This window comes from Melanostigma gelatinosum, assembly GCF_949748355.1.
Source record: "Melanostigma gelatinosum genome assembly, chromosome: 21".
Classification (NCBI taxonomy): Eukaryota; Metazoa; Chordata; class Actinopteri; order Perciformes; family Zoarcidae; genus Melanostigma; species Melanostigma gelatinosum.
The window spans coordinates 16,463,903-16,489,049 of record NC_136654.1 but is presented as its reverse complement, the minus strand read 5'-3'; the positions used below and the strand labels follow the sequence as shown (position 1 = coordinate 16,489,049).

At 41.2% G+C, this 25,147-nt stretch overlaps 3 protein-coding genes across 3 annotated transcripts in view; 2 read left to right on the top strand and 1 right to left on the bottom strand.

The window, feature by feature from the left end:
• Positions 1 to 5,007: 5,007 nt before the first annotated feature.
• LOC306794585 (5-hydroxytryptamine receptor 3B-like) lies at positions 5,008 to 13,280 on the top strand (the record flags this gene model as incomplete). Its single annotated transcript, XM_079292699.1, has 9 exons — positions 5,008 to 5,044; positions 5,264 to 5,427; positions 6,231 to 6,283; positions 8,753 to 8,922; positions 9,078 to 9,235; positions 9,542 to 9,752; positions 9,873 to 9,976; positions 10,399 to 10,597; positions 13,207 to 13,280. The coding sequence occupies 9 exons, from the start codon at positions 5,008 to 5,010 to the stop codon at positions 13,278 to 13,280; spliced, it is 1,170 nt and encodes a 389-aa protein (XP_079148825.1).
• Positions 13,281 to 13,287: 7 nt separating this feature from the next.
• On the top strand, positions 13,288 to 19,494 carry lrrc59 (leucine rich repeat containing 59). Its single transcript, XM_079293737.1, has 8 exons — positions 13,288 to 13,424; positions 13,581 to 13,702; positions 13,881 to 13,940; positions 14,556 to 14,714; positions 15,266 to 15,370; positions 15,490 to 15,562; positions 16,025 to 16,216; positions 16,571 to 19,494. Exons 2-8 carry the CDS (start codon positions 13,601 to 13,603, stop codon positions 16,846 to 16,848), a joined length of 969 nt encoding a protein of 322 aa, XP_079149863.1. The 5' UTR covers positions 13,288 to 13,424; positions 13,581 to 13,600; the 3' UTR covers positions 16,849 to 19,494.
• A 2,283-nt stretch (positions 19,495 to 21,777) lies between these two features.
• Positions 21,778 to 25,147, bottom strand: part of LOC306794583 (5-hydroxytryptamine receptor 3A-like) — a gene marked incomplete at both ends in the record, with an annotated part of 8,109 nt that continues 4,739 nt past the window's right edge. Inside the window, 4 exons of the mRNA XM_079292697.1 lie at positions 21,778 to 22,017; positions 22,244 to 22,317; positions 22,399 to 22,569; positions 22,665 to 22,875. Of these exons, the coding sequence (XP_079148823.1) occupies positions 21,778 to 22,017; positions 22,244 to 22,317; positions 22,399 to 22,569; positions 22,665 to 22,875 (696 nt within the window). The remainder of the gene's footprint in view (positions 22,018 to 22,243; positions 22,318 to 22,398; positions 22,570 to 22,664; positions 22,876 to 25,147) is intronic.

Genomic DNA, 25,147 nt, shown 5'->3' with positions numbered 1-25,147 from the left:
GTTCCTGAAGTCACCTGAATGCACCGCTGCAATCTCATTGGCCGAAGGCCAAGAGACCCCAGGACCCCTGTGGTTCAACCACTGTCCAACAAAACTGCCTGCAGATCACACCTCCTTGCTTTTTCCCTTTGACCTCCGTCGAACAGCGAGCACACAATGCTCTCTTCGCCCTGGGACTCGTCCTTGGACATATGAAGATCCAGCTTTCCCCGCCAGCGCGACGCTGGCCACGCAGGCCACGAGGAAGCAACGGCCTTCTCCCCTCCTCAAACCCTGACAGGTCACAAAGCCATTTCGCTGGTCGAAACAGCCGTGTTTTCTTTTTTTTGAGTTAAGGCCCTCAGCCCGCGAGACAAATCCGCTTCCACGATCCGTTTTCCGCTTTTTGCTTTCTCCCCCTTTTTTTGTGCACAAACCGGCACAGAGGAGACCGACGAAGCCTCGCTCCTCTCGTGACCGATGATTCCCGGTAAGACGCACAGACACGCCGTCTCATCCGAAGTTAACTGTCCTCCCTGCAGCGAGTACAGATCGGACCTGCGTTTGCTCCAGAGCCACGCCAACGGACCGAAGCCGCACCAGCAAAAGCCGCGCGAGACACAGCGCCCGCTGCAAGGCCGCGCTGCAAGCAGCCTCCCCCCCCTTCCTGACGAGGAAAAAGGACAACTTCCCCACAAACACTTCAACGTTGCAACGAAGCATCGACAAGTAAGGTTCATGGTATCTGGGCATAGCTTAGCTTAAATTAACTTAAGTTTAATTCAGGCCATTCATTTATATGTTGATATTCCCGTGTTTTGTGTGTTTAAGTTACTGTCGCATTATACGGAGGTATTTACGCAATCATTACGGACCAGAGAAGCTCCGCTGTATTTGTGTATTAACTGCTATGACTGTTTATTTGGGGATTATTTTCATTCATTGTATTCCACTCCGTGTGGGAGTTCTCTCTTCATTAACTCGACTCTGTGAGTGAGCTGAGGTACGTGGCTTATCACGGCATAAGTTACCGGCAGTTCAAAGACGACAGCGGTATACTTATGCGTGATAGAACCAGCAAACTCAGGCTCCCTACAACATCGCACGCCGAAGTGTGATTCACGTCGAGTTCTCGCTCCTTTTTCTCTTTCCTCCTCTCACGTAACACGTACACACACAGCTCCTATCTCTGCCCCTGGGGGAAACCCCGTTCAAACGATCGCCTCACAACACGTGTGCATCGGCACACGTGATTACATACAGCAGTCTCACCGGCATTTTGTCCGAGTCACTCGACTCCGCCATCTGGTGGTAGTTTAGCTGTAGTATCTTAAGGCCCCTCCCCTTTTGGCCCGCGTCACTCGACGCCGCCATCTTTGTAGTCTTTAGCTGTAGCTTTAAGACTCCCCTTTCTTTACACACACACACATACACACAAACAGACATACACCCTCATCCATTTTATTCATTCTTTAGTTTAGGCATATAAAATTGTATGATAACGTTTGTTGGTTGCAATATTAATTGATTTGATCATTTATTATTTTGATTTAATAAACTCTGTTATACTTTAAGGAGCAGTCGTCTGTGATTACTTGTGCATATGTATTTTATGAAACTGTATCTAGTAGTCTGTACTCGAACTTAACCCTTCACTGTCACTTCGAATGTGTAGTCGCACCCGACTATTGACATTACGAGTGGCCACTAATTATGAGACTTAGTTTTATCGTTTGGTTATTAGTCCCTGTTCGCAGGGTGGTGCCCCGTTGTTATTAATAATCATTAATAATTGTTACATACATTAATAATTCTATTGATGTCAAGAATTCAGTTTCTTAAATGCTGATAACCCAAACACGCTCCTTTACGTTCCCAACACTAATTACAACAAAGACAAATAATTCAGAATTTGCTCCAGCTACGTTTTGTGCCGTTACCTTGCTTCTTCAACAGCCAAGACTTGTGTCATATATACAGTATCGGGGTGACTGTGGATCAGGGTCTATCTGGTTGTAGCTTTAATCCAGTGACGCTTTGACTACTAGTTCGTGGCCTGGTTTTTTTGGTTCATCGCAAAAGCTGAAAAGCCGAATGCAGGTCATGCAAAATAACACAGTCAGGTACATCTCTAATGTCCCCCCAATAACCCATGTGGGAACCCTGGATGTTAAGAAGGTAAACCTACCAGCTGCACTGAAAGTAATCAGTTGAAACTCAATTGTGTGATGTCATCAAGGAAATGGCCCCAGGTGATTTGATGTGGCATACAGTTATGTTACATCTTCAGTAGTCACTTCCCTAGAGCAAGTGTTATGTCATGTAAAGTCCTATGGGTAAAGAGCACAGCGAGGAACTACGTTTTCTATACTGGCATAGGCGTATTGAATGATCTCCAACTTTACTCTCTAAATTTGAAGCCATCCTCAACGCTTCAAAGATCACAGAGTGGTCTCGTGATGTGATGCAGAGTATGAGTGGCTGTTCATCAACATGACAGTCAAAGAGAAAACTGTCTACAATTTAAGCTACAACCAAACCATGATTGTTTACACTGTAAGTATTGAGTGCACTTTACTGCTAAAACGTGTTTCTTTCAGCAAAAATCAACATCTAGACTTGCTGTCGTTCCAGTTGCTACTTTTACTTGAATTTGCAATCACAGCTTTTCTTCTTTTTGGCCACTCGTTGGGGAAGCTGAAACAAGTTGTGAAAACAGTTGCTTATTTACAAATCCAACAGCAACATCATCATTCATTTGGAGTTGTGCTGCGGGCCACCTTGCAAATGTCAATGTCCAATATTCACTGTTATTTTAGCCCAGTGTTTGGTCTCTACTGACTCCTGAGGGAAGTATCTGTCTCTTCAGCTGCTAAATGCTCCGCTATGTTCACCAGCTGCTTGTGTCTTTTGGCTGTTTGGTGTAGACAGGTGGAGTGCAGGTTTTGGCTGAAAAATGCTGCCTGCTGCAGCTGAAAATGAGAGCGGTGCAAGTGACAGAATGAGAGCGTTATGCTCTGAGACAATAGTAAAACAATAGTAAATAAGGGAAGCACATGCAGGGGATTAACTGAAAGAAAGTTATTTTGAGATGAATTTTGTCCAACAGATATAACAAAAATATTGTTCAGAACAAATAAGACTGGTAGGGAAACATGCAGCCAGGCTAAGATAATACTAAATAAACTATATAGAAAATTTAAAAATCCCAAAGTAGCATGAGGTGGTGACAGGGCAGAGGGAGCCAGCAAGTCATAAATACCCTGGAGACGATGACCACCGGCCAGCTGCCTTTAGTTCCTTGACCTGTAGCTCCACCCAACCAGGAACCTGCAATGCTGAAAGACATCCGAGACATATCCTTCAAAACTTTCTCGTTGCTTTTCTCTGAATTCATTTTTTTTCGTTTTTACAAAATGTGATATTTTTTTTAAATATTTTTGCAGGGAGTGCAGTTAGTGACAGTGTGGGCTCCATGCTAACGCAGGTCCGACAGCAGCTGTGAGGGGTGGGACTTTGCAAAGGGTCTACTTTGATGGAATCGACCGGGGACTTTGCGATTACAGTACATGTACAGTATAGGCCTAAACCAGTAGGCCATCAAAACACCCCATTTTATTCTTCACCAAATTTCCACGGACTCTCTTGCATCTGCAGATGCACAACCTGGAGTACATCTGGTTGTGAACTGCTGCTTTCGACTGAGATAAATTGGTTGGTCATTCAGTTTGCCCAGCCCTCTTCCAGTGTGAAGATCAGCGTTGGATAATATTTCTGAAGAGCACATACCTCTCACAGACGTTTTATTCTCACTGGTCCTGCACTCATGATGCTCGCTGGCTTCCTCTTTCTGCTCGTCCTCACTGGTAAGGTTTCTCTTTTCCTCACAGCGTCCCAGTTGCATTGATTCTCCCACACAGGTTTACTGTGACGCACTACTCTATATGTAGTAAGTGGTTGCTTATAATTATTAATTACAATTATCATTTATCAATCGGGGTGGTTATTTTGGCTCCATTTCTCTGTCACAGGAAATCGCAAAAATCCTAAAACAGGACAACAGGATATTATAAAAAAGGCACTGCCCAATAGCAGCGAGTCTGTGCTGTCCGCATCTTATAGGTTTTGTTTTGTTTGTTTCGTTAACATTTTTTATTATCTCCACCAAGTGTAAGCCTGGTAGGAGATTATGTGTCCAGTCGTTTTTGTGCGTGTGTGCATGTGCATCTCTGCTACACGCACAAACAAAGACATCTCTGTGTCTGCTGTGAGTGCCACTAAAGAGATCCCATCCTCCTCAGAGACAGATATCTCAACCTCGATATTTAAACTCAAATCTATTTGCATGGCTAGATACCACTAGAGGTTGGGTGAGATATTTGACACAATGTTTGTGTTTTGTTGAAACAGTTTGAAGGAAATGTTGACTCATACTTTAGGATAACTTAATAAGATGCATTTTGTGGGCCTGTTGAATGGCATTGGGCTTAAATGGGAGGTTTTCTAATGTCTAGCCTACTCTCATTGATAGAAACATGGTGGACAAAATATTAGACACAATTCTCAGTATAATGCAATACAACTCAAAAGCACCAGGTAGCGCTCCCACGGTACAGTAGCAGCATTTATTGCAGGTATGTTGCATTACACTGGGTTTACTTTCGCTGTAAACAACTGCCGACTGAATGTACAGGGTATTCTGAGAGAACTTTTAAGTTGCTGCACATGAATATGGTTTTCAGACACAGTTCTGAGTGCTACTGATCATCATTTTTATCAACATGCATTCTGTGGTATGTATGATTCTCAGATGGAGAGCCTATTTAGACTAAGCCTACTGTAAAAATGCCCACAGTCATTTTGTGGTTGAGTAGTGCTCGTCCACATGCCGGCCAACGCCCATCTGATAATGGTCATTACGTGACCACAATCACTGAAATATGACTGCACCTATTTGTGAGCTGGATTCATATTTAATGATTGAAAGTCAAGGCAAAGGCATCATTTCAAACAACCCCACAGTTAGCCATGCAGAACTCCTCTGTTGCACCTCAAAAAACTCAGCGTAAGAGAAGGCTGGTGTATATTTGTGCTGGATATGATCAAATGTCTTTCATTAATTCAACAGCAGTGAATACATTTTTTTCGAAATGACAAATAGTTGAGAGAACATAACTCAAACATGGGGACTCTGAAGTTCTAATTTAAAGGGAAACATTAAGAGCATCACATGTCCTAACTTGTAAGAGTAAACTCTCATGGAGAATGTGTCGTGATGTTTTAGCTGCAGATGGGAACTCCTCCAATCGTAGCTGCAGGCATCGAGATGTGTTGAAGCACCTGAACGTGACCAAAAATAATGAGCTGTACTCCATAACCCGGCCTGGTAGTGCTGAATCTCCCATGCAAGTTTACCTGGATGCACTGCTCTTTGCCATTTTAGATGTGGTAAGTGATGCTTAAAATTATAAATTACAATTATCGTTTCTTGTCAAGGAGGTTATACTGGCTCCATTTTTGTGTTTGCTTGTAACATAACAGAAAAATTGTAAAATCATCTAACAGGACAACCGGATATCATGAAAATGGTGCTGCCCACTCGCGGCTAGGCCATGCATCTTATAGGTTTTGTTTTATTTGTTTGCCAAATGTAAGCCTGGGAAGAGATTATGTGTTCAGTTGTGTTTGTGCGTGTGTGCATGTGCATCTCTGTGTCTGTCTGTCCATGGCTATTTTTGCATATTACTGGACTCATCGGCAACATATTTTTGTACTCATTCATGATTGTATGCCCACGGACCTCTTGTGGTTGGGTGATTCACACTGTTTGAAATACCTGATGTTGTGATGTCATCGATATCGTGGGCAAAGCATTGTGATAGTATTGTATTGTGAGTTGCTATGCGGTTCCCACCCCGACTCCAAACTGTGTCATAAGAACAGTGATGTTTACAAACTTGTTGTAACTTGATAAACTTAACTGAATTTGTGTGAAGTTTCATGACAGATTCCGGGTTGTCTGTCTGGACGGATTTTCACAAATATTTCTTTACTCATAGAACGAAGAGGACCAGATATTAGTTTGTTACATTTGGATTGATATGGTGAGTTCTCTCTGAGGTAAAAAGCACTTTTTGATTCATTGAATTTCCACAACCTATCGAAACACATTTCACCGCTGGTTTTTCTCGTAGTGGTGGCAGGGTGACGACCTTTCCTGGAATCCTGATAACTTCTGTGATATTTCACAGATTTCTCTTCCGATGCATTTATTGTGGAAGCCAGATCTAACGATTGAAGAGATGTAAGTTTGAATGTGTGCTTGCTCTCACCCTCACAAATCCACACAAATAACAACAGTAACTCGTGGTTGAGCATCATGTTACTTCTTCTTTTCGTTTCACTGAAGCGTGATGGTTATGTGACAGTTTCCCATTTCTTTACACAGTCCTTTGCATTTTCATTGAACACTGCAAGGTATTTTGAGTTGCAAGGGTTGGGTAGTAGAGGACAGACAAGGCAATGCTCCATAGCATGGTCTGCTTCTCCACATTCACATGTGGTTGGGCCAGCCTTGTAGTCCCATCTGACCAGAGCAGCTTTTGATCGTCCTGTTCTTGTTCTGAGGCAGTTTAGTGTTTTCCATTGAGCCCATGGTGCTTCTGGGCCAGGGGGAAGGTTTTCAGTGGGCGGTATTTCCATGACAGTTGGAGGAGGGTCATTCTCAAGCTTTTCCCTCCAGAGTTGGAGTCTGGTTTCTTCCCGAGACTTTATTAGGGGCTGGACATGGCTGAGAAAGCTTCTTCTTGATTTTAGCCGTTGGCCCGGAGGGTGACATCCATGGAGGAGATGGCGTTCATCACTAGTAGATTTTGTTTTCTCGACTCGGCTGGCATTGCCCCTGCTGATATTAGACGGGAAGTTTGCTTGTGTTGGTGGGTTTCAAGCAGCCAGTGATCAGGCGGCAGGTGTTGTTTAGTGCTGGGTCAAGTTTCTTGGCATGGGTTGACCTCTCCCAAACTGGACATGCATATTCCGCAGAGGAATAGCACAGGGCCAGAGCAGTAGATCGATCTTAATGTGTGTGCTGTGGCTCTCCATTTGGAGTTGGTCAGTTTCCGTAGGATGTTGTTTCGGGAACCGACTTTGGATTTTGTGTTGTTGATGTGCTCCTTAAAGGAGAGAGTACGGTCCAGGGTTACTCCAAGGTAGACAGGGTGGGTACAATGCTCAAGTGGTGTTCCAGACCATTTGATGTTAAGTGGTCGGTTGGCTTCACGGTTCCTGAGATGGAAGGAGCAGACTTGGGTCTTTGCAGGGTTGGCATGTAGGTGGTTGCGCTCGTAATAGAGTAGTAGCTCCTCTAGAGCTGTGGTGAGGTTTAATTCTACTGCTTCGAACGAATTCTCTTGGGATGTTACACAGAGATCGTCTGCATAGATGAAACGCTCAGTGTTCTGGTCCATTGGCTGGTCGTTGGTGTAGATGTTATACAGTAGTGGGGCCAGCACACTACCTTGAGGTAGGCCATTCCGTTGTTGTCGCCAGCGACTCTGCTTGTTATTCAGGACAACAAAGAAGTGTCTATCTTTCAGAAGGGCTCCAATGAGGTCTGTGAGTGCCAGGTCTTTTGTCAACTCCAAGATCTTTTTTAGGAGGAGGCGGTGGTTCACAGTGTCATATGCGGCAGACAGATCAACAAAGACAGCTCCTGTTACCAGTCCTTTCTGGAATCCGTCCTCGATGTGTTGAGTGAGGTTCAGAAGTTGGCTTGTTGTAGATTTGCCAGGTCGGAATCCAGCTTGTTGAGGTATGATGGCTGGTTCAGCAACAGGGGCAAGTCTGTTGAGGATCAAGCGCTCAAATAGCTTGTAGAGGTGGCATAGCAGAGAGATTGGGCAGAAGCTCTTTGCATGCCTTGGGTCTTTGCCTGGTTTGAGAAGGGCAATATACTGGTTTTCCTCCAGATTTTTGGGATGTTTTTTGTCAGCATGCACTTATTCATCAGCTCGAGGATCCATTTCCTCATCAGAGGTCCAAATCATGGTACTGATTAGAAATGACAAAAACTGAAATGTTTTGTTTATTTACAATAATGTTTATAACATGAATAAAAATGTATTATACGATACTTGACTAAATTCTTCAGAATATCAGTCTTGTCACCTTGTTTTTCTTAGACTTTCTGTTGGTCTCCTGTCTGTGAATTTTACTTATTAATATGCACTGGGTAATTCAAAGGGCGGGTTCATTGCAAAACAACGTGCGCAACCACCAGGCGATCAAATGTAATTAACGTGGAAAGATTGATTCTAGCAGATGTCGAGCTCTTGCTGTTGCTCTGCTGTTGGATGAGGAAGCGGTAAAAAAAAACAATATATATAGTTTATCTTAATTAAAACTGCTATTATCAACCTTTCGTCGACATTTGCCCTTGTCTGTTCCTACCACTGGGTTAGCAAGCTGTGTTATGAAGTGATGCCAAATATTTTAACCAGGGTGAGCTTCAGGAACAAGCAGATAAGTGATACGTTCATACTTGTGTAGATGGTGATTGATATATTTAAAGAAACAATGGGAGAAATTAGGACTTTGTCCATTGTAACATGCAACACATGGCCCCAGCCAGTGTTGAACCAGAAATATTGCAGTTTTATAGTTTGGTGGTTTTTAGTTCATTGCACTTTAAGTATTTTTTTAGATGTTGTATAGTATTATAGATAATACATTATGTGTAATTTAGTTAAACGCATTTGTGTTTGTTCTCATACAGGACAGAGAAGGACAAGGCCCTTCCGAGTCCGTATCTCGTCGTTAACAGTAGCGGTTGGGTCATAAATAGAAACGACATGGTGGTGGTCAGCACCTGCACGATGCACGTTTACAAATTTCCCTTCGACGTTCAGAGCTGCAACCTGTCTTTCAAGTCTGTCTTACACTCTGGTGAGCCCTTAACCTGTTGTGTGCAAAGTCTTATACATTTGTATGCGTTATTTATGTGTACTCATGTCTGTTTGACCTGAACACGCATACCATACAATCCTTTGTTAACCTGCAGGGAAACCTTACAATCTGTTTGCTTTCATCTCCCACCTCAGATAACGATATAGAGCTTGTTAACTTAGGTGGCTCATGGAACAGCGATTGGTATCGCAAGATGATGCGGACCCAGTCCGAGTGGCAGTTCATGTACATGTCCATCAACAACAGAACTGTCAACAATTTTGGCCTCACACAAAACATGTTGGTTTACACTGTAAGTATCTCTGGATACAAACACACAAAGAGGTGGAAAGTATACATTAAATATGCATTTCCACCTCCGTGTGTCTCAAGTAAGTAAGTACAAATACTTTACTGATATATTTAAATTTTGTGAGTCTTTATGCAGGTATGTGATTGGCAAAGGTCCAGAAGTAGGAGAATATGCGAATCGTCCGCATCCTACCACGCGCCGATCATATACCTTGATGTTGTTCTTGTTGTGTACTACATACCTGCACCTCGATTTAGCGTTTGATACATTTTAAACTTCAACTGACCCTTGAACATCATTTCACAGATCACCATGAGGAGGCAGTCTGCCCTCTACATTGTCAACTTCTTGCTACCAATCCTGTTCTTCTTGTGTCTGGACTTGACCTCCTTCCTGATCTCAGACACTGGGGGCGAGAAGCTCAGCTTCAAGGTCACTGTGCTGCTTGCCGTCACTGTGATGCAGCTTATTCTCAATGAAATTCTGCCCTCCTCTTCAGACAAGATTCCTCTTATAGGTAAAGAAACTCTGAATCAATACTTCATTGGACTGCCCTTCTTATGAGCATAAACAGCCTGTATACTGATTCAATATGTGGTTATTTGTTCACATTAACGATACTGCCTTTTCTCTTCAGCGGTCTACTGCATTGGGAGTTTTACTTTGATGATGCTAAGTCTCGTGGAGACAATTTTGGTGTTGTATCTGATGGAAAAAGACTCTGCATTTCAAGGCAACCAGGTAGGTAAAGACCAAAGTCTGAGTGAGGAATGTGAAGACAAATATGCAAGAGTCAGCTTCCACAACAGTTTCAGCTTTTTTCATGACCTAATTAAGTAACTTCATATGTTTATCCATTCTGGTTTGTTTTCTTCCTCCCTGGTTTGCACAAATCTCACTGAAGACGTCGTTTACAAACCTGTTTGAGATTTTGTTGGCATATAGGTATGATAATACCCTCTAAGTTTATACGTTCCATGATTATAATGGATGACACTGGAATTGCGTCTTATTATCGATGAGCCTACCTGTATTGGGGCTTATAATGGCATGTCTGGATGGTTTTCATATTTGAACTGACACAAAAATGTGAATTTCAAATGCAACAGCCGTATTTATATATTCACAATGTTTAACCACAGTTTATTTAACTAATTGTTCAGGGTCGCAGCAGCCAACTGACGGAGGATTCTGACTCTGAAAAGATCTCAGATGAGCTGAGTGAGGCGGTGAAAACATTGACTCTGCTCCTCAACAGCAGGAAGGAAGAAATGAAGCCCAGCTACTGGACCAGAGTGGCTAAAACAATCAACAAAGTTTTCTTCATTTTCTACATCACAGCTGACAGTGTTTTTTTATATTGTATGTTTTTCTGTTGGACTAGTGTAGAACATTATGCCAATCCATCTAATGACTGACAACAAGTCATGCTGCAGGTCAGTTAGTGCAGACGCGGAGGCGAAGCGGTGGTGACTATAAAGTCTCTGCCTTCAAATTTAGTGTCACTCACCACACATCTTACATTCAACTCCCATCTGGCCGAGATATACCGAATCCTAATTATCCGTTTCTTGTTCTGCCGCCTTAGCAAAGCTCGTGATAAAAGGTGTATTTGCCTGTACGGGTAGTTTTTAATCATTCAGTGGTATTGCAACTATAAGCTCCATTTGCATGTTGTAAGGCAAGGCAAGGCAAGGCAAGTTTATTTGTATAGCACATTTCAACAACAAGGTAATTCAAAGTGCTTCACATAAAACCATTAAAAGCATCAAAACACAAGGCAAAATAAAAGGAGATTTAAAAACAATTAAGAACATTCATTAACACATTAAAAAACAGTGCAAGAAATAAAATGCAGTAGTAAAATGCAGAAATGCAGGAAATTGATTCATATATTAATTGAATGTGGTTCAATTAAAGGCAGCAGCAAACAGAAAAGTCTTCAATCTTGATTTAAAGGAGCTGAGGGTCTCAGCAGACCTGCAGCTTTCTGGGACTTTGTTCCAGATATGTGGAGCAGAAAAACTGAACGCTGCTTCTCCATGTTTAGTTCTGACTCTGGGAACAGATAGTAGACCGGTCCCAGACGACCTGAGGGGTCGGGATGGTTCGTAAGGTAGCAGCAGATCAGAGATGTATTTTGGCCCTAAACCATTCAGTGCTTTGTAAACCAACAGCAGGATTTTAAAGTCAATTCTTTGTTGGACAGGAAGCCAGTGCAAAGACCTCAGAACTGGAGTGATGTGATCCACCCTCCTGGTCTTAGTGAGGACTCGAGCTGCAGCGTTCTGAATCAGCTGCAGCTTTCTGATCGACTTGTACACAGTGGTTCACATCAAGCACATGTTGTATTGTAATATTCTAGTAAACTTAAGCTGCATTTCCACCAAGCAGCCCCCTTCAGTTTGTGACACATTAGAGGGTGAATTACACATATGTTTGTCAATTTAAAATATAATTTTACACATCAACAAAATTGCATTTTGTCGTAAAACTATATATTACTGTGAAAATATGCAATTAGAAAGAGTACACACTTAAACAAAGTCTCTCGCTGAAGCTATGATGCCCGTGTGTTACGTACGAGGATGTAACGTTACGATGTAACCTCTCTATGAAAGATTGTCTCATATTTTGAGACATTGAAGATTATGTCGTGGCAGCTTGAAGAATGGAGAAAAACCTGGTAACGATATGTGAGACGAGTCGAGCAGAAACAAGGTTTAAAATTCCATCAAGGGTTGGACATACATCTTTTCTATGTTATCTCTTCTCGCATTGATTATTGTAACGTCTGCTATTAACTGTTTGCAGGTAATCCAGTTTTCCAATTACTCACTAGGACAAATAGACAATCTCACATCACCCCCATACTCAGATATCTTCAGATATCTTCTGTCTGTCCATACGCCTTAAGACCCATGGTGACCGAGCTTTTGAAGCAGTAGCACCAAAGTGGATGCTCTGCCTGCCCCCCTACAATTTGCTGAGTCTGTGACTTCATTTTAAAATCAGCTCAAGAAATACCTGTTTCGACTTGCGTTTGGGTAAAATGCATGCTATAGGCCTGCATCCATTGTATGAATGGGTGTGAATGACATGTAGTGTAAAAAGCGCTCTGAGTTGTTGGAAGACTAGAACTTGGACAGAAGATTCCAGTACAGTCCATTTACCATCAAGCCCCACAGTTTGTGAAGCAGGCTTTCTGTTTAAGATTTGTGGTAATTTGAGCAATTTGGGTCCTCCAGAGCCCAATCATTCTACTGCTGTTTTAAAAGGCTGTGGCTTTTGCTGCTGTCTTGGAGAGGTCACCATTGTAAAAGAGATGATCGATCTCAACGGGTACATGTGAAATTTGTGTTGAATATAATTCAATTAAAAAAAATAATAACGACTCTCTGTCTTCTTTTCGTATGCGTGTGAGGGCTTGATAATAGGCCATGAAACCAAAACATTGAGCAAAATTGCAAATACTGAAATGTTTGTTGGTTTATGAGCAAATTATTCATCAAAGACATTTGGGCCAAATATTTGCTTTTCTTCGTGCAATTTTAGTATATACCTGCTTACTATGTCCATACTGTATATATTTCGTGTATTCTTAACCCTTAGATGCAACATGGTATTCTATTCCATATTTTATTCTCTGTAGACCCTTAAATGACTTTTGCACTTCTGGTTAGATGCCAAACTGTGACGTGGCTGAAAATGGATCAGACATTAAAAGATAAAAGACAGAGGTAAATTAAAACTTCATGAAATTGCTGTGCAGAAGTAGAAACAAGTGAGAATATAATGCATTTATAGACTACGCAAATCCAAAATATACACAATGAAATAAATAATAAATAAATAATAAATGTAGCCGTGTATATGTACATGCATGCATGCTATTTTTGTGTTTTTAAAGAATGCATTAATTGTATATTTACATGTATATCGACGTGCTGTTCCGTGTACATGTCCTGTAGTTATGATGTGTCCTCCGGGGCTGCAGGTGGCGCTGTTTGCTCCAATGGCTCCGCGCTGTCGCTTCAATCAGTGACGTGGATTTTCATTGAGGCAGTCAGTGCTGCCCCAAAAAAAAAGAAACACGTAACGTTACTTACCAACGTCTCAGAGCTTTCCCGCTAACTTTCTTCACATTACGAAGTTGGGACTCGTTTTATTTCCTTCGTCTGTCACACAGGTGAGCACATCGTGTAAAACGTTAACGTTAGAGGGGGTTTCCTGCTCTCTGCTCGTCAGAAGTGTCTGCAGTACGAATGTGTTCAAAATGCCTTCGTGTCGGTGTTTATTTCATTTGTCACAATAAATCCACAGTATGTTTCCTCTCTGCTTACAGACTTTACCTCAGACACCAGGATGAGTAAAAACAGCAAAGTGTTGAACCTGAAGGATAAAATCAGCGGTAATGAAGTGGACCTGAGCCTGAGTAACCTCGCCGAGGTGCCAGTCAGAGAGCTGGTGAGTTACTCTTCGCCTCTGTGTCTCAGTTTGTGCGTGCAAATATGAATTACACATTCATACCATCACGTGCATGTGCTTTCACTTCAAACACAAGGCTGGCCGTGATGTGGCTGCGTGTTTTTAAATGTACATTTACTGCTACAACTAAAGTGACCCATGCTATGACTTATAACAGGCGTTATTCACCAAAGCAACTGTCGTGGACTTGTCCTGCAACAACATCACCTCCCTTCCTGTAAGTACAAACATTATCCACTAAAATACAACATTTGGGCAGTTCCTCCATAGAGTGACAATACATCCTCTGATTGTTTAGTTGTAAGGATCTTTAGAGGCCTGAAGAGGTAAATGTATCCAGACAGAAGTCAAGAGAACACATGACATTGAATCCTTTCTTATCCCTTTAAATTATTTCGTAACTGGTGATCCTATGGACCCTAGATTGGACGTTAAACATACTTAATACATCAGTTGTCTTGTGGGTTTATCAATGATTGTGCTAAATCATGATGGCGGTTGAAGTTAAGCGACATATTTAAATCATGCAATGACTACTTCTTGTTTTATGCGCATATAATCTGAAAAATAAGGGAGGCTGTTTTAAATTCAAGTTCTTTTCTTTCTGGATTTTTCATTATGTTGAATATAAAGCAGTGGAAACAGGTTGTCAAATGTGGTCTTAATTATGTCAAAATTAAAATGTTCTTCATTAATAACGGTAAATTAATGTTTTATTCTAAATTAAGTGAGCCTGCTAACCTTAAACTTTACCTTTTTAGATTTGCCAACGTTGTCACTAACACAGGACTTGAGCTCTTGTTTTTTGTTTGGCTCTGTTTCCTTCTTGTAGCCAGAGTTCTGCAACCTGACCCACCTGGTGAAGGTGGATCTGAGTAAAAACCAGCTGACCTGTCTGCCAGATGACCTGGGGAACCTGGCCAGCCTTAAACATCTGGACCTGTACAACAACAAGCTGAGTGTCCTGCCTGTCAGCTTCTCTCATCTCAGGGTGGGTGTCGGACACAAGCACCGTCTGCTCATGTTACAGTTATATTTACTGGTCCTGTAACATCAAGACCGATGCTGTGCAGCTGCTATTAGGTGTTTATACTTCAGTTAGACAATGAAGCTGATCGAGTAGATAGTCCTGCTAACACGTATTTTTGTGCAGTATTACACTTTATTCAATGTGAAGATCGATACTAGGGCTGGATGATATAAATCTATCCCGATATAGGTCATTTCATATCTCGATTAAGATATATATCACGGTTTAGTATGTTCATATTCAATAAATAAATAGTCCATATGAAATAACCACATGGTTTTGCGTAAATGTATTACTTGAAGAATATAAAGTACTTTGTATTTTCTCATTGAATTAAGAACTTTAGTCCAAAATCCAATTTTCTGAGTAATTTGAGTTAGTATGTGCTTGTTATTATCAATTTTGACAATTTAAACGTGTATCACGATCTCTCAATGTATGATTTCATCACAATGTGATCACATTGAATTATTGCCCGGCTCGAATTGATTCCAATGTTGTTTGCTCTCAAGAGTCTGAAGTGGTTGGATCTGAAGGACAACCCGCTGGAGGCCGTCCTGGCCAAGGCAGCAGGAGACTGTCTGGATGAGAAGCAGTGCAAACAGTGTGCCACCCAGGTGAGGCAGGTGTTGCTTTGGCAACATTGCTCTTGAAACTTTCATGCCAATGAAGCCCCTTTTAAATGAAACAATTTAATTGAGAAAGAGAAGAATGACTAACGGAGATTTTGTTCCAGGTTCTGCAGCACATGAGAGGTCTTCAGGACGAGGTCGATCGTGTACGACAGAAACGCCTTTTGAGGGAAAAAGGTCAGAATGAAAAGGGCGAGATATCGAACCACAATTATTTTTCTGGCACATGAAAACTGGCCTTGAATGTCTGGTCAGATTTGGTTAGATTATAAGTGCTCTTGCATTGACATGTAAGCAGCATTTCATTCATGTAGCAGGTCAAGATGAAGCTAGTTTGAAGTACTTTATGTAGTTAGTAGTTAGTTCATTTAGTCCAGCTGCTCCCAACCTGAAGGGGTCTTGAGAATGAAGAAGAAGAAAACACAGCTCTGCTATAGAAAGTTCTATAGATACAGAAAATAATATTGACTCAGACTAGTATGTTAATTACATTTCTCTGGCTCTCAGTAATGATTGTGCTTCTGTAGTCTCATGGTTTCATCTGCTGAAGACGAAGTGCATTTTATATTGATGGCAGGAAACCAGAAATAGTTATATTAATGTCTGACTGCATCTCTTCCATATGTGTCCCTCCATCAGAGCTGGAGAGGAAGAGGGAGGTGAAGCAGAGGGAGCGGGAAGCCAGAGAGAAGGAGGCTCGTAAGCGGGAGAAGGCGGAGGAGAAGGAGAAGAGGAGGAAAGAGTACAATGCTCAGATGGCGGCCGTCGCTGCGCGCGACCAGCAGAAGAAGAAGAGCGAGGAGAAGAAGAAAAAGAACGGACAGGCAGCAGGTGAGTCTAAAGGTCTGAATGATGCACCTCTTAAAGGGATACTTCATGGCTGTCTGTTACCAAGTTCAACCTCCACTGACAACTAATTCATGACAGTCAGCATAAATCAACATCTGCCATTTGACCATCAGTTGCCAATAAAGCATCACATTCATGAACTATGATGTTGACAAAACAAACCTAGAAAACAAACGGCAAGCGAAGATGGATTTTGTAAGATGTGTTGTGAAACGACACCAACTTGGTTGTGATTCTTTGGTGGTGGAAAAAACTCGGGTACATTTCTTTAAGAGATTTGTTTTTAGTGTTTTAGGAGTCGTTCTAACATCACCCACTCTCTCTTTATCTCCGCAGATAAAAAGGCTGCTGTGGAAAAGCCTAAACCTCAACGTTCGCTCATTGGCCTGATGTTCAAGCTCCTCCTACTGCTGCTACTGGGATTGGCAGGAGTCGCCGCCGCCTGCAGGCTGACCGACCTGCAGAAGGAAGCTGCGTGCGTGCCCGTCAACATCGCAGTGGGCGACGGCTTATCCTGGGCCAAAGAGCAGGAGGTCGTGATCAGACAGCTGGTGCAAAATCTGTCGTCTGCAGCAAAGGAGTTTCTTGAATCTACACAAGCGACCAAGAACTAAACTGTCTTCTGCCGCCATCAACTTCCAGAGCTGCAGGTTTCCCACTCCCACCTGGGATTTTTTTTTTAAATAATGCTGAAATCATGAATATCATTAAGATGGGCGACCCTGCATCCCCTCACCATGTTTCTGGTGCTGGGAGGTGGAACGTCTGTACAGATAGACAAAGGGGGGTGGACGGATGTGTTAAAATCTTCTTAAATTCCTATGGAATTGTTGTTGCTTGTACCCTCTTTGTGCTACAGGCTGTTTAAAAAAAATAATAAAAAAATGACTCATCGTCTTAAATTTCTCTCCATCAAACATGTTTTGCACTTTGACCAGGTTTGTGTTTTGGTGCATTACATGGAGCGTGGGTTTTATTTGAGAGATGTCAGGTGGCCCTGTCTGTGCTGCACTGGAGTGTCGAGTCACATGTTAACTGCCAGTCAGGGTTGTGCATAAGCCAGTGTTGGATGTGGCAGTCTGAGCATGAGTGAAGGCTGTATGAATGTAGAGCTCAGTCGACTCGTCTGTGGCCTCCTCTGTGTTTATAGTCTCAAACCAGCTCAATCTCACAGCTAATACACATGCGTCTGTCATGTAAACTAGAGCCCAACTGATACGTGAGTGGATCTTTAACACATCACAGATATAATAGTGTCATGTGAGTCAATGTCAGCTAACTTCCAGCAGTCCAGAAATGCCAAAGATGTGATTGAGGTGATTTAGAAACAGTGTTGTCATTACATAGTTTGTCCAGCAGAGAGAAAAATGTCCAGCTGACTGTAATCATGAATTGATTTACAAATATAGTTACATCTTTTTTCTGTCAATCTACAAATCGATTAAGCGACTAATTGTTTCAGCTCAAATTTATGTTAAAATGATCTGTATTGGCTACAAAAATCCGAAGTCAGTCGGGCTCTAATGTCCTAGTGCACAAACTGTTTTAAAAGATCACCCCCTCTGTTGCTAGAAATACTGTCTACTTTACAGATATCCATTTAAAGAATATTCTGTTATGTTTCAGACTTTTTGGATATATTTTACCTTCTTTCCCGACACTCATTGGTTTCCATTAATTTCTGTGCAGTCTGGAAAATAATTAGGAAACTCTTGAAGCTTTCTAAAGATGTTGAATCCATCACAGTCAACATCGAGTCTGCAATAGATTCTGTTCAATTTAAATTACAGTAACAAGATATTTTAACCCAAATGTGCACTTAAGCAACTTTACCACAAAAATATCCTGAAGCTTAAACACAAATATCCAGACTTGATGCTCACTGTGACTGATGGATTGCACACCTGTACCAGGTATCAGGAGTCTGCTAATTGATTTTGAACTCTTACTACAATGAGTCGTGCCTTGTGATGGCCCGCAGCAAGACAACATGAAACTCCGCCCCCGCTGCTCTACAGAGCAGCGCGTGTGCGTTTGTTTATTCAAGGTTTATTGACGTTGAAGTGTCGCATGTCCAAACTGCACGTCCTTGTGTCCCCAGCAATACACCCGCCAAGTGTGACGTAGATCGGATAAACAGTTCGGCAAAGAATACGCAGACAGACACAAAGTTTCCTCACTTTATAGTTAGACACTGCACAGTGTTGAGAATAAAACTCATGTTGAGGAGAAAACTCAGGTGAACAGACTTAGGTCGAGGCGTTTAGCTCAATTCAAGCAATAAGGTTTATTTGTGACAGAAGTATTGTGTCCAGCAGTTAAACGTGCACGGACCTAGAAAAGTTCACTCTGTAGGAGCGAATGAAAAGCTAAAAGGCGCTTAGACAGAGTGCGCGAGCCGTGAATAGGTTCTTCGGATGGAAGCCTATTGGTTGAATACAAAGTAGGAGGCGGATCTGTTTCTATCTTTCAGACAGCCTGTTGGAGCACTGGGCATCTCCGCCCACACTGGCTCACGTCCGGATCCCGCCTTCTCTGGAACGTCAGTGTGTGTGAAATGTTGATGTAACAGCATATTGTTATGTTCGGCCAACTAGATAAGCTAGGCGCTAGATATGCTAGGGCGCCTCTTTCTATCTCTAAGATGGAGCAGGCAGTTGAGACTAGTTCTCTGTAAGACAATGTGACATTTAACTGGGGCAAAAGCTATCCTTCAGAGTTCTAGTATTTTCCACTTTGTTCAGGCGAGCGCTAGAGTGCCCCGCCTGGAGTTTTTGACCTTCGTGCACTGGAACTCACATATCCGCGTATAAGCTGTGTTTAACATTGAATGAATGTATATTTTATTTACAACAGATGAAATGGAAACCACTGGCTGCATGGAAGAAAAGTACAAAACACGCTATCTGTGATGTAATATAGTATACATGTTTAGTTGTTAAATTGATATTACTTGTAAAGACAGAATCGTGGTCTTTTTTTATTTTTTAAAGAGTACAGTGGTTGCAGTATTTAACTTCCCTCTCGCTCAAATTCCCGAAATCCTATTGGCATAATAAAGACCAAGTGCTGATATTGAGCTTGCGATTCAAAGTCTGAAATGCCTCTCTTTTTGTAATCTGTCAATGAAAAATGTAAAAAAACAACTGGCAGATTATTTATCTGCTCTTTTAGTTGAACTGATTGAAATGCAATTGTTTGCCGGGGCTACCGCTGCTGCTGTGGTTCTTGTACAGCTTCGTCCATGCGCTCAAACATTGTCCGCGTTAATAAATGGCTGTGCACTGCAAGAAATATTTGAACATTTTGTCTGTTTGTGACAAAAGAAGAATGGTGGTGAAGTTCAGACTTAGCAAAATGGATGAATCGACAATTCCAATGTGTTATTAGATTTTTGCAAAGTAATTAATCAGCACGTACTGAATTAATTAATAACACTTCCAGTAACGTAGAGATGAGGACGAAGGCTAGGACAGTTTGAAGGTGTTTGATCGTGAACCAAAGTATTAGACAAATACAAGTTTTGACCTGATGATGGCGCAAGAGGATAAGTCTCACAACTGTTGTGGAATATTTCTGTGAATAGTCGGGAGAAGAGTGTTAAAGTGTTAACAAATCAATGTCAAATGAAACAGAGTCTGGATGAACGATCAAAGTTGTAATAGTCAATTTATTTGCTTGCAAGCAAAGAGAACACAGTCTCACAGACACATCGCCGTCATCTGTGTAAGGTGCTCTGATGACACAGTCAAATGCATGGACATTTATACCCAAACAGCATGCTGGTATAATAAAAGATGTCAAGGCAGATGTTTTCCTTTGAAGCACAGTGTCCTGTCTTTTACGATACCCTGAAGGCACTTTATGGCCGGTTTACGAATCCCTTTGTTATCAGTTTGTCCCACAATATTTATGGAGACATCAGATGCTTCCTTTGATGTCCCCGTGAACGGGTTAAAGAGTTAAGTCACAGTATTGCAGAGACGGAATAAACCGGTGAACCGGTGAACCGTCACACATCATAAATAGCAAAGAGGGTCCTGCTCTTCCTGATGCTCATCAGGAAGTACCGTAATCTAAACATCTGTGTTGCCGTCTTTGAAGACAAATAATGCACAGGAAAACAGATACCAAGATAACAGATCACAAGACCCCTGGATCCGAAATTTACGAGAATCATTTAGAAAACACAAGGTTTAGTGCCTGCTCTTCTAAAACTCACATTCCTTAACCCTAAAACAGTAGACTGACATATTTTCCCATCACACAACTCACCATGACAAGGACATGGATGGATGTCAAAAACAAATTTCCAATAGTTTGAGACATTTCAATCGAAACCACAAATGTCACGCTAGAAAAAGTCAGTGGATCACGAAGTCATTAGGATTATTTTACATCCACTGAGCCACGTCACCAGTGGAGCTAAAACCACCAAATCTATACAAAACCGTACCAAAAATATATAGCTTTGAATTTAATAGTCCAATATAACAATATAATAATAGAAAATGAATGTCAGTCAGCTGAGGTGCTCTGGTTGCTACTTTAGATGTGTTCCCTTACATCCATCTGTACACAATGGTTAGTCCCGGACATCATAGCAACTTGGAAAATGAATTAATTGAATGAAGCAAATAATATCAACTACATTTTATTTCCTCAGAAGAAAACATCAAGATATCAATGTTAAAATGATCTTCAAGTTGAGAGCATGTATGATACATAAACACTTTATTGAAGCTGTATAATATAGAAAACGCCATAAATAAAACATTACATGTCTTCAAATAATTGTACATTTGTTATATCGTATGCATGCTGAGTATAATGGATGAACAAACACAAATCCTTAAATAAACAGTGCATTGACTACATCAGAGGCAGAAGCGGTTACTCTTCCCTTTTTTAAGAGGCAAGACAAAGATCAAAATACATTTAAAAAAGTAGTTTGTTGAAATAAACTATTACCAAATCCCATTATAATCCACACAAATAATCCGTGATTGAAATTCTGATTAAAATGCTTAAACCATGACACCTGCAGGATAGTGAAGAAAGTGGTTAAGGACAGAGGAGGACGGGCTCCTGCTGCCTCCCTTAGGGCGGGACCTCTTCTAACAATTTAATGTAATATCTCTCATGCAAATCTGTGATTCACCAAATCACGTATACGGTACATCATACAGTAGAATATCAGAGAAGAAATTATGACATGCAAATTGTGAGCCGACGCACGGCAGGACAAGGTGGAGGGGGGGGGGGTTCTGTAATTCATCGACACCAAGTTCAAGTACTTTCTGTAAAATGATTCGAACTGTTGAAAGGTTTTTTAAATGTTATTTCTGATAATATATAATTAACGCAACATAAGTCAAATGTTTTTTGAGTTCAGTGGGACCGCTCTAATCAAGAAGACCAATTCAGAGTGTCTGCCCAGTTTAAGATATCGATGATAATAATCTGTTGATTGTGGCAGCTCTGTAATGAGAGCAATGAATGTCCATGGTAATTGGAGCAATCACTTAACAACTCGACGAGCACTACTGTTCTTCTGATTCGTTCCATAGTATGAAGAGAACGCTCAACAACACACTGACAGCTGTGACATAGAAAAAGAAGAAAACTATGTTGACTATTTTAGCCACTCTGGTCCAGTAGCCGGGCTTCCCTTCTTCCTTCGTGCTGTGAAGAACCTGAGTCAGTGTTTTCTCCATCTCCTTCATCTCATCTGAGATCTTTTCCAAAGCATTGAACTCCTCAGTCGGTTGGCTGCTGTTGTCCTGCAGAAGTGGTTTAGTAGATTGGTCATTAATGAGATTATGGAGCATAAAAGATTGCATTACATCCATCCATCCGTAAGATTTGATATTTTGTTTTCTGTCCACTGTGATGAGACTAAAAGGGTTGGTTCATCCAAATTAGTCAAACAGTTTTTATACTTTCTTATTTTTGTTTGTTTTTCTAATTCAGGTGAACATACCTTTTCAAATGCAACACAATCCTCACCTCTTTGGACAGTTGTTCAGATGGAGTTTCATCAACAGACACATTGCAGACAGAAGAAGTCCTGTTCTTCAACTCTGAAAGAATACATTTGATTCAATGACCGGTGAGAATGTAGATTTGAAGCAGAAGTTTGTAGAATTTATGCTTAATCTCACCTGTACCACAGTTAGCTTTGCCAACTTTGTCTCCACAGTCCTCACTCAGGCTTTGGTCTTCATCTGCTTTATTGGCTTGGGATGCAGAGTCTTTCTCCAACAGACGCATCACCACAATTGTCTCCAGGAGGCTCAGCATCATCAAACCAAAAATCCCAATGCAGAAGATGACTAATGAGGGAATGTGGACAAATAACCACACATGCATCAGTACATGTGCTGTTCCTGCTCTTGTGTAGTGTAGGCAAGACTCTGACCGTCCTTACCTACAAGAGGAATCCTGTCTGAAGAAGATGGCAGAATTTCATTGAGAATAAGCTGCATCACAGTGACGGCAAGCAGCACAGTGACCTTGAAGCTGAGCTTCTCCCCCCCAGTGTCTGAGATCAGGAAGGAGGTCAAGTCCAGAGACAAGAATAACAGGATCGGTACCAAGAAGTTGGCGACGTAGAGGGCAGACCGCCTCTTCATGGTGATCTGTGAAATGATGTTCAGAGGTCAGTCAATGTTTACATTCGTCAAAGGCTGAACCCAATCAAATACAGGTACAACAAGGTAACCTGACCCAACCTGCCCATGTCTTCAACAGTGGAGCAAAAAGCACTCAAGTTGTTTATTCGATAAAAGTAGGAATGAAATAAGAAGAGTGGAATTATTCATTCAGATTTCTGTTCAAGAAAACAAACAGGGAAATATACTTAAGTACCCAAAGTAAAAGTACTCATTGGGAAGATGAGCAGAGTCTCTGGAAACTATATCTTTAGATCTATGAATTATCAATCAATTCAATCAAAAAAGGGAGGAAAGAAATAACTAAAAGTAGAAGGAAGAAATAAGACAAATTCAGGTAAAAGACAGGATGAAAAGGAAAAAAATTAAAGAAATGGGACGGATCAAGATAAACAAAGAGACAAAAGTGAGGAAGAGAGGAGAGAAAGAAAGAAGATGTCACGGGGCATGGTGAGGACTCAAGCGCAGACAGCCAGATAGAATAGAATAGAATAGAAAAGTACTTTATTCCTCCCCAACGGGAAATTTGTCTGTGGCAGCAGCAAACAGGGTTACACAATAAAATATTGGGTATGGAAAATGCACACTATATACAATATAATAAAATGACAGAGCAGGACCTATTCAATTTAAGAAAACAAAGTAATAAAAATGCACAGTATATACACTGAATATAATTGTATTAAGTTAACTAAGTAGGAAAAATAAACAAAACAGTAGTGCACAAGATCACCAACAGCAGCAACAACAGTGTATCAGTGTTACAGTCTTGTGTTTGACTTGGCCAGAGGTGATGTATTATACAGTGATATGGCAGTGGGCAGGAATGTTCTCCTGTGGCTGTCCTTGTGACAGCGGAGCTGAATCAGTGAGATAAAGGGTTTTAATGAAATACGAACACACAGGGAATCCAAGGACGAGACAAGTTCTTGGATTTGAAATATGCTTCTTGACTCTGGGAGTTGTGTTGTCAGTGTAACCAGGTAGAGAATTTGAGTCCCTAATATTTCTATTTTTAGGATTATTTTTCTATTTGTGATGTAACCTAGCAGATCATTTAAGCCTTTAATGGCATTTTAAATTAACCTTATTTCTGTTGTAAAGCAAAGTTTCAGTCACAGCAGTTTTACCCAGCTTCTCATTGGTTATTTCGGGGAATACAGACTCCCGATTGGGGAAAGAAAATAAGTCCCACCCTAGCAGAACATTTTTGATGTTACCGAGTGAGAGATAACGCGAGGAAACGAGCGCTATTTGTTTCATAACTGAGTTCAGCCGTCACAAGTGATAACTGTTAAAACGGTCAGAAACACAGCGCTCTGTGAGACTGCGCTCATGCACCGTGACAGAGGTGATTCAGAGACCTTTGTGCCACGACTTTACAACTTTTGTCAGCGTCTCTGTGAGTTTTAGCTAAATTCAGCTAGCATGCTAACTGTATTGGCCACGTTGTCTGTCGACGTGAAGGCCTTGATATGTGAAGCTGGCACTAAAATGACTGCTATGAAATGGAAAGTGTTGCATGTTTGCTTAAAGCAGCATATTTTTGCATTGATCATTTTCTGGAAAATGTGGATATGGGTTGTCGCTTACTTATTTGCTGTTGGTTGTTTTGCTACTTTTGTTGAGACTATCTTAAAAACATGAATGTGAAGTTGGTAAAATTATTGTTGTTACTCAGTTCATGATTTAAAAGAGAAACAATATGTTTAATCTAGGGGTAAAACGTTAGATCATCATAATTCATGGTTAAATAGCTTAAGAATATATCCTCATTGGTTAATTAAAGAAGGATAAAATGATCCATGTGACAATTGATGTGTATTATTTTGAGAAGTTTGATATGTATTTCATTATGGCCATAACAGGTTGGAATCTCATGATCGTAACAGCCTTGACTTATACAGGCTTGGTTTTTGGGGTTCCCTGGATACCTTTGGTTCTGGATATTGAACTCTTCCTGACGAGAGAGATGGCGAGCCGATCGCCTCCTTACCCCGAGGAGTAGGATCAACATTCTCTTTGTTGCTGAGGAGAAAACAAGCGTGTCTTCGTTTCTCATCACCTGAGTGCACCAGTGTGGTCAGAGTAAGAAAGCAACACATCTTACTACTTGACTTATTCTTTCGACTTTGGAACTAAAACTTCTATTTATCGATCACTCACTTTTTTTTGTTTAGTTTTCCTAGATTGACAAAAATGTAAGAATGTATCTGTTTTCCACATATCATTTCCAATT

Bases quoted from the DNA above. Each gene is read 5' to 3' on its own strand.
- lrrc59 (XM_079293737.1), top strand. From the start codon at position 13,601: ATGAGTAAAAACAGCAAAGTGTTGAACCTGAAGGATAAAATCAGCGGT. The intron at 15,371-15,489 runs GTGAGGCAGGTG...ATTTTGTTCCAG, and splicing joins GCAAACAGTGTGCCACCCAG to GTTCTGCAGCACATGAGAGG. The intron at 15,563-16,024 runs GTCAGAATGAAA...TCCCTCCATCAG, and splicing joins ACGCCTTTTGAGGGAAAAAG to AGCTGGAGAGGAAGAGGGAG.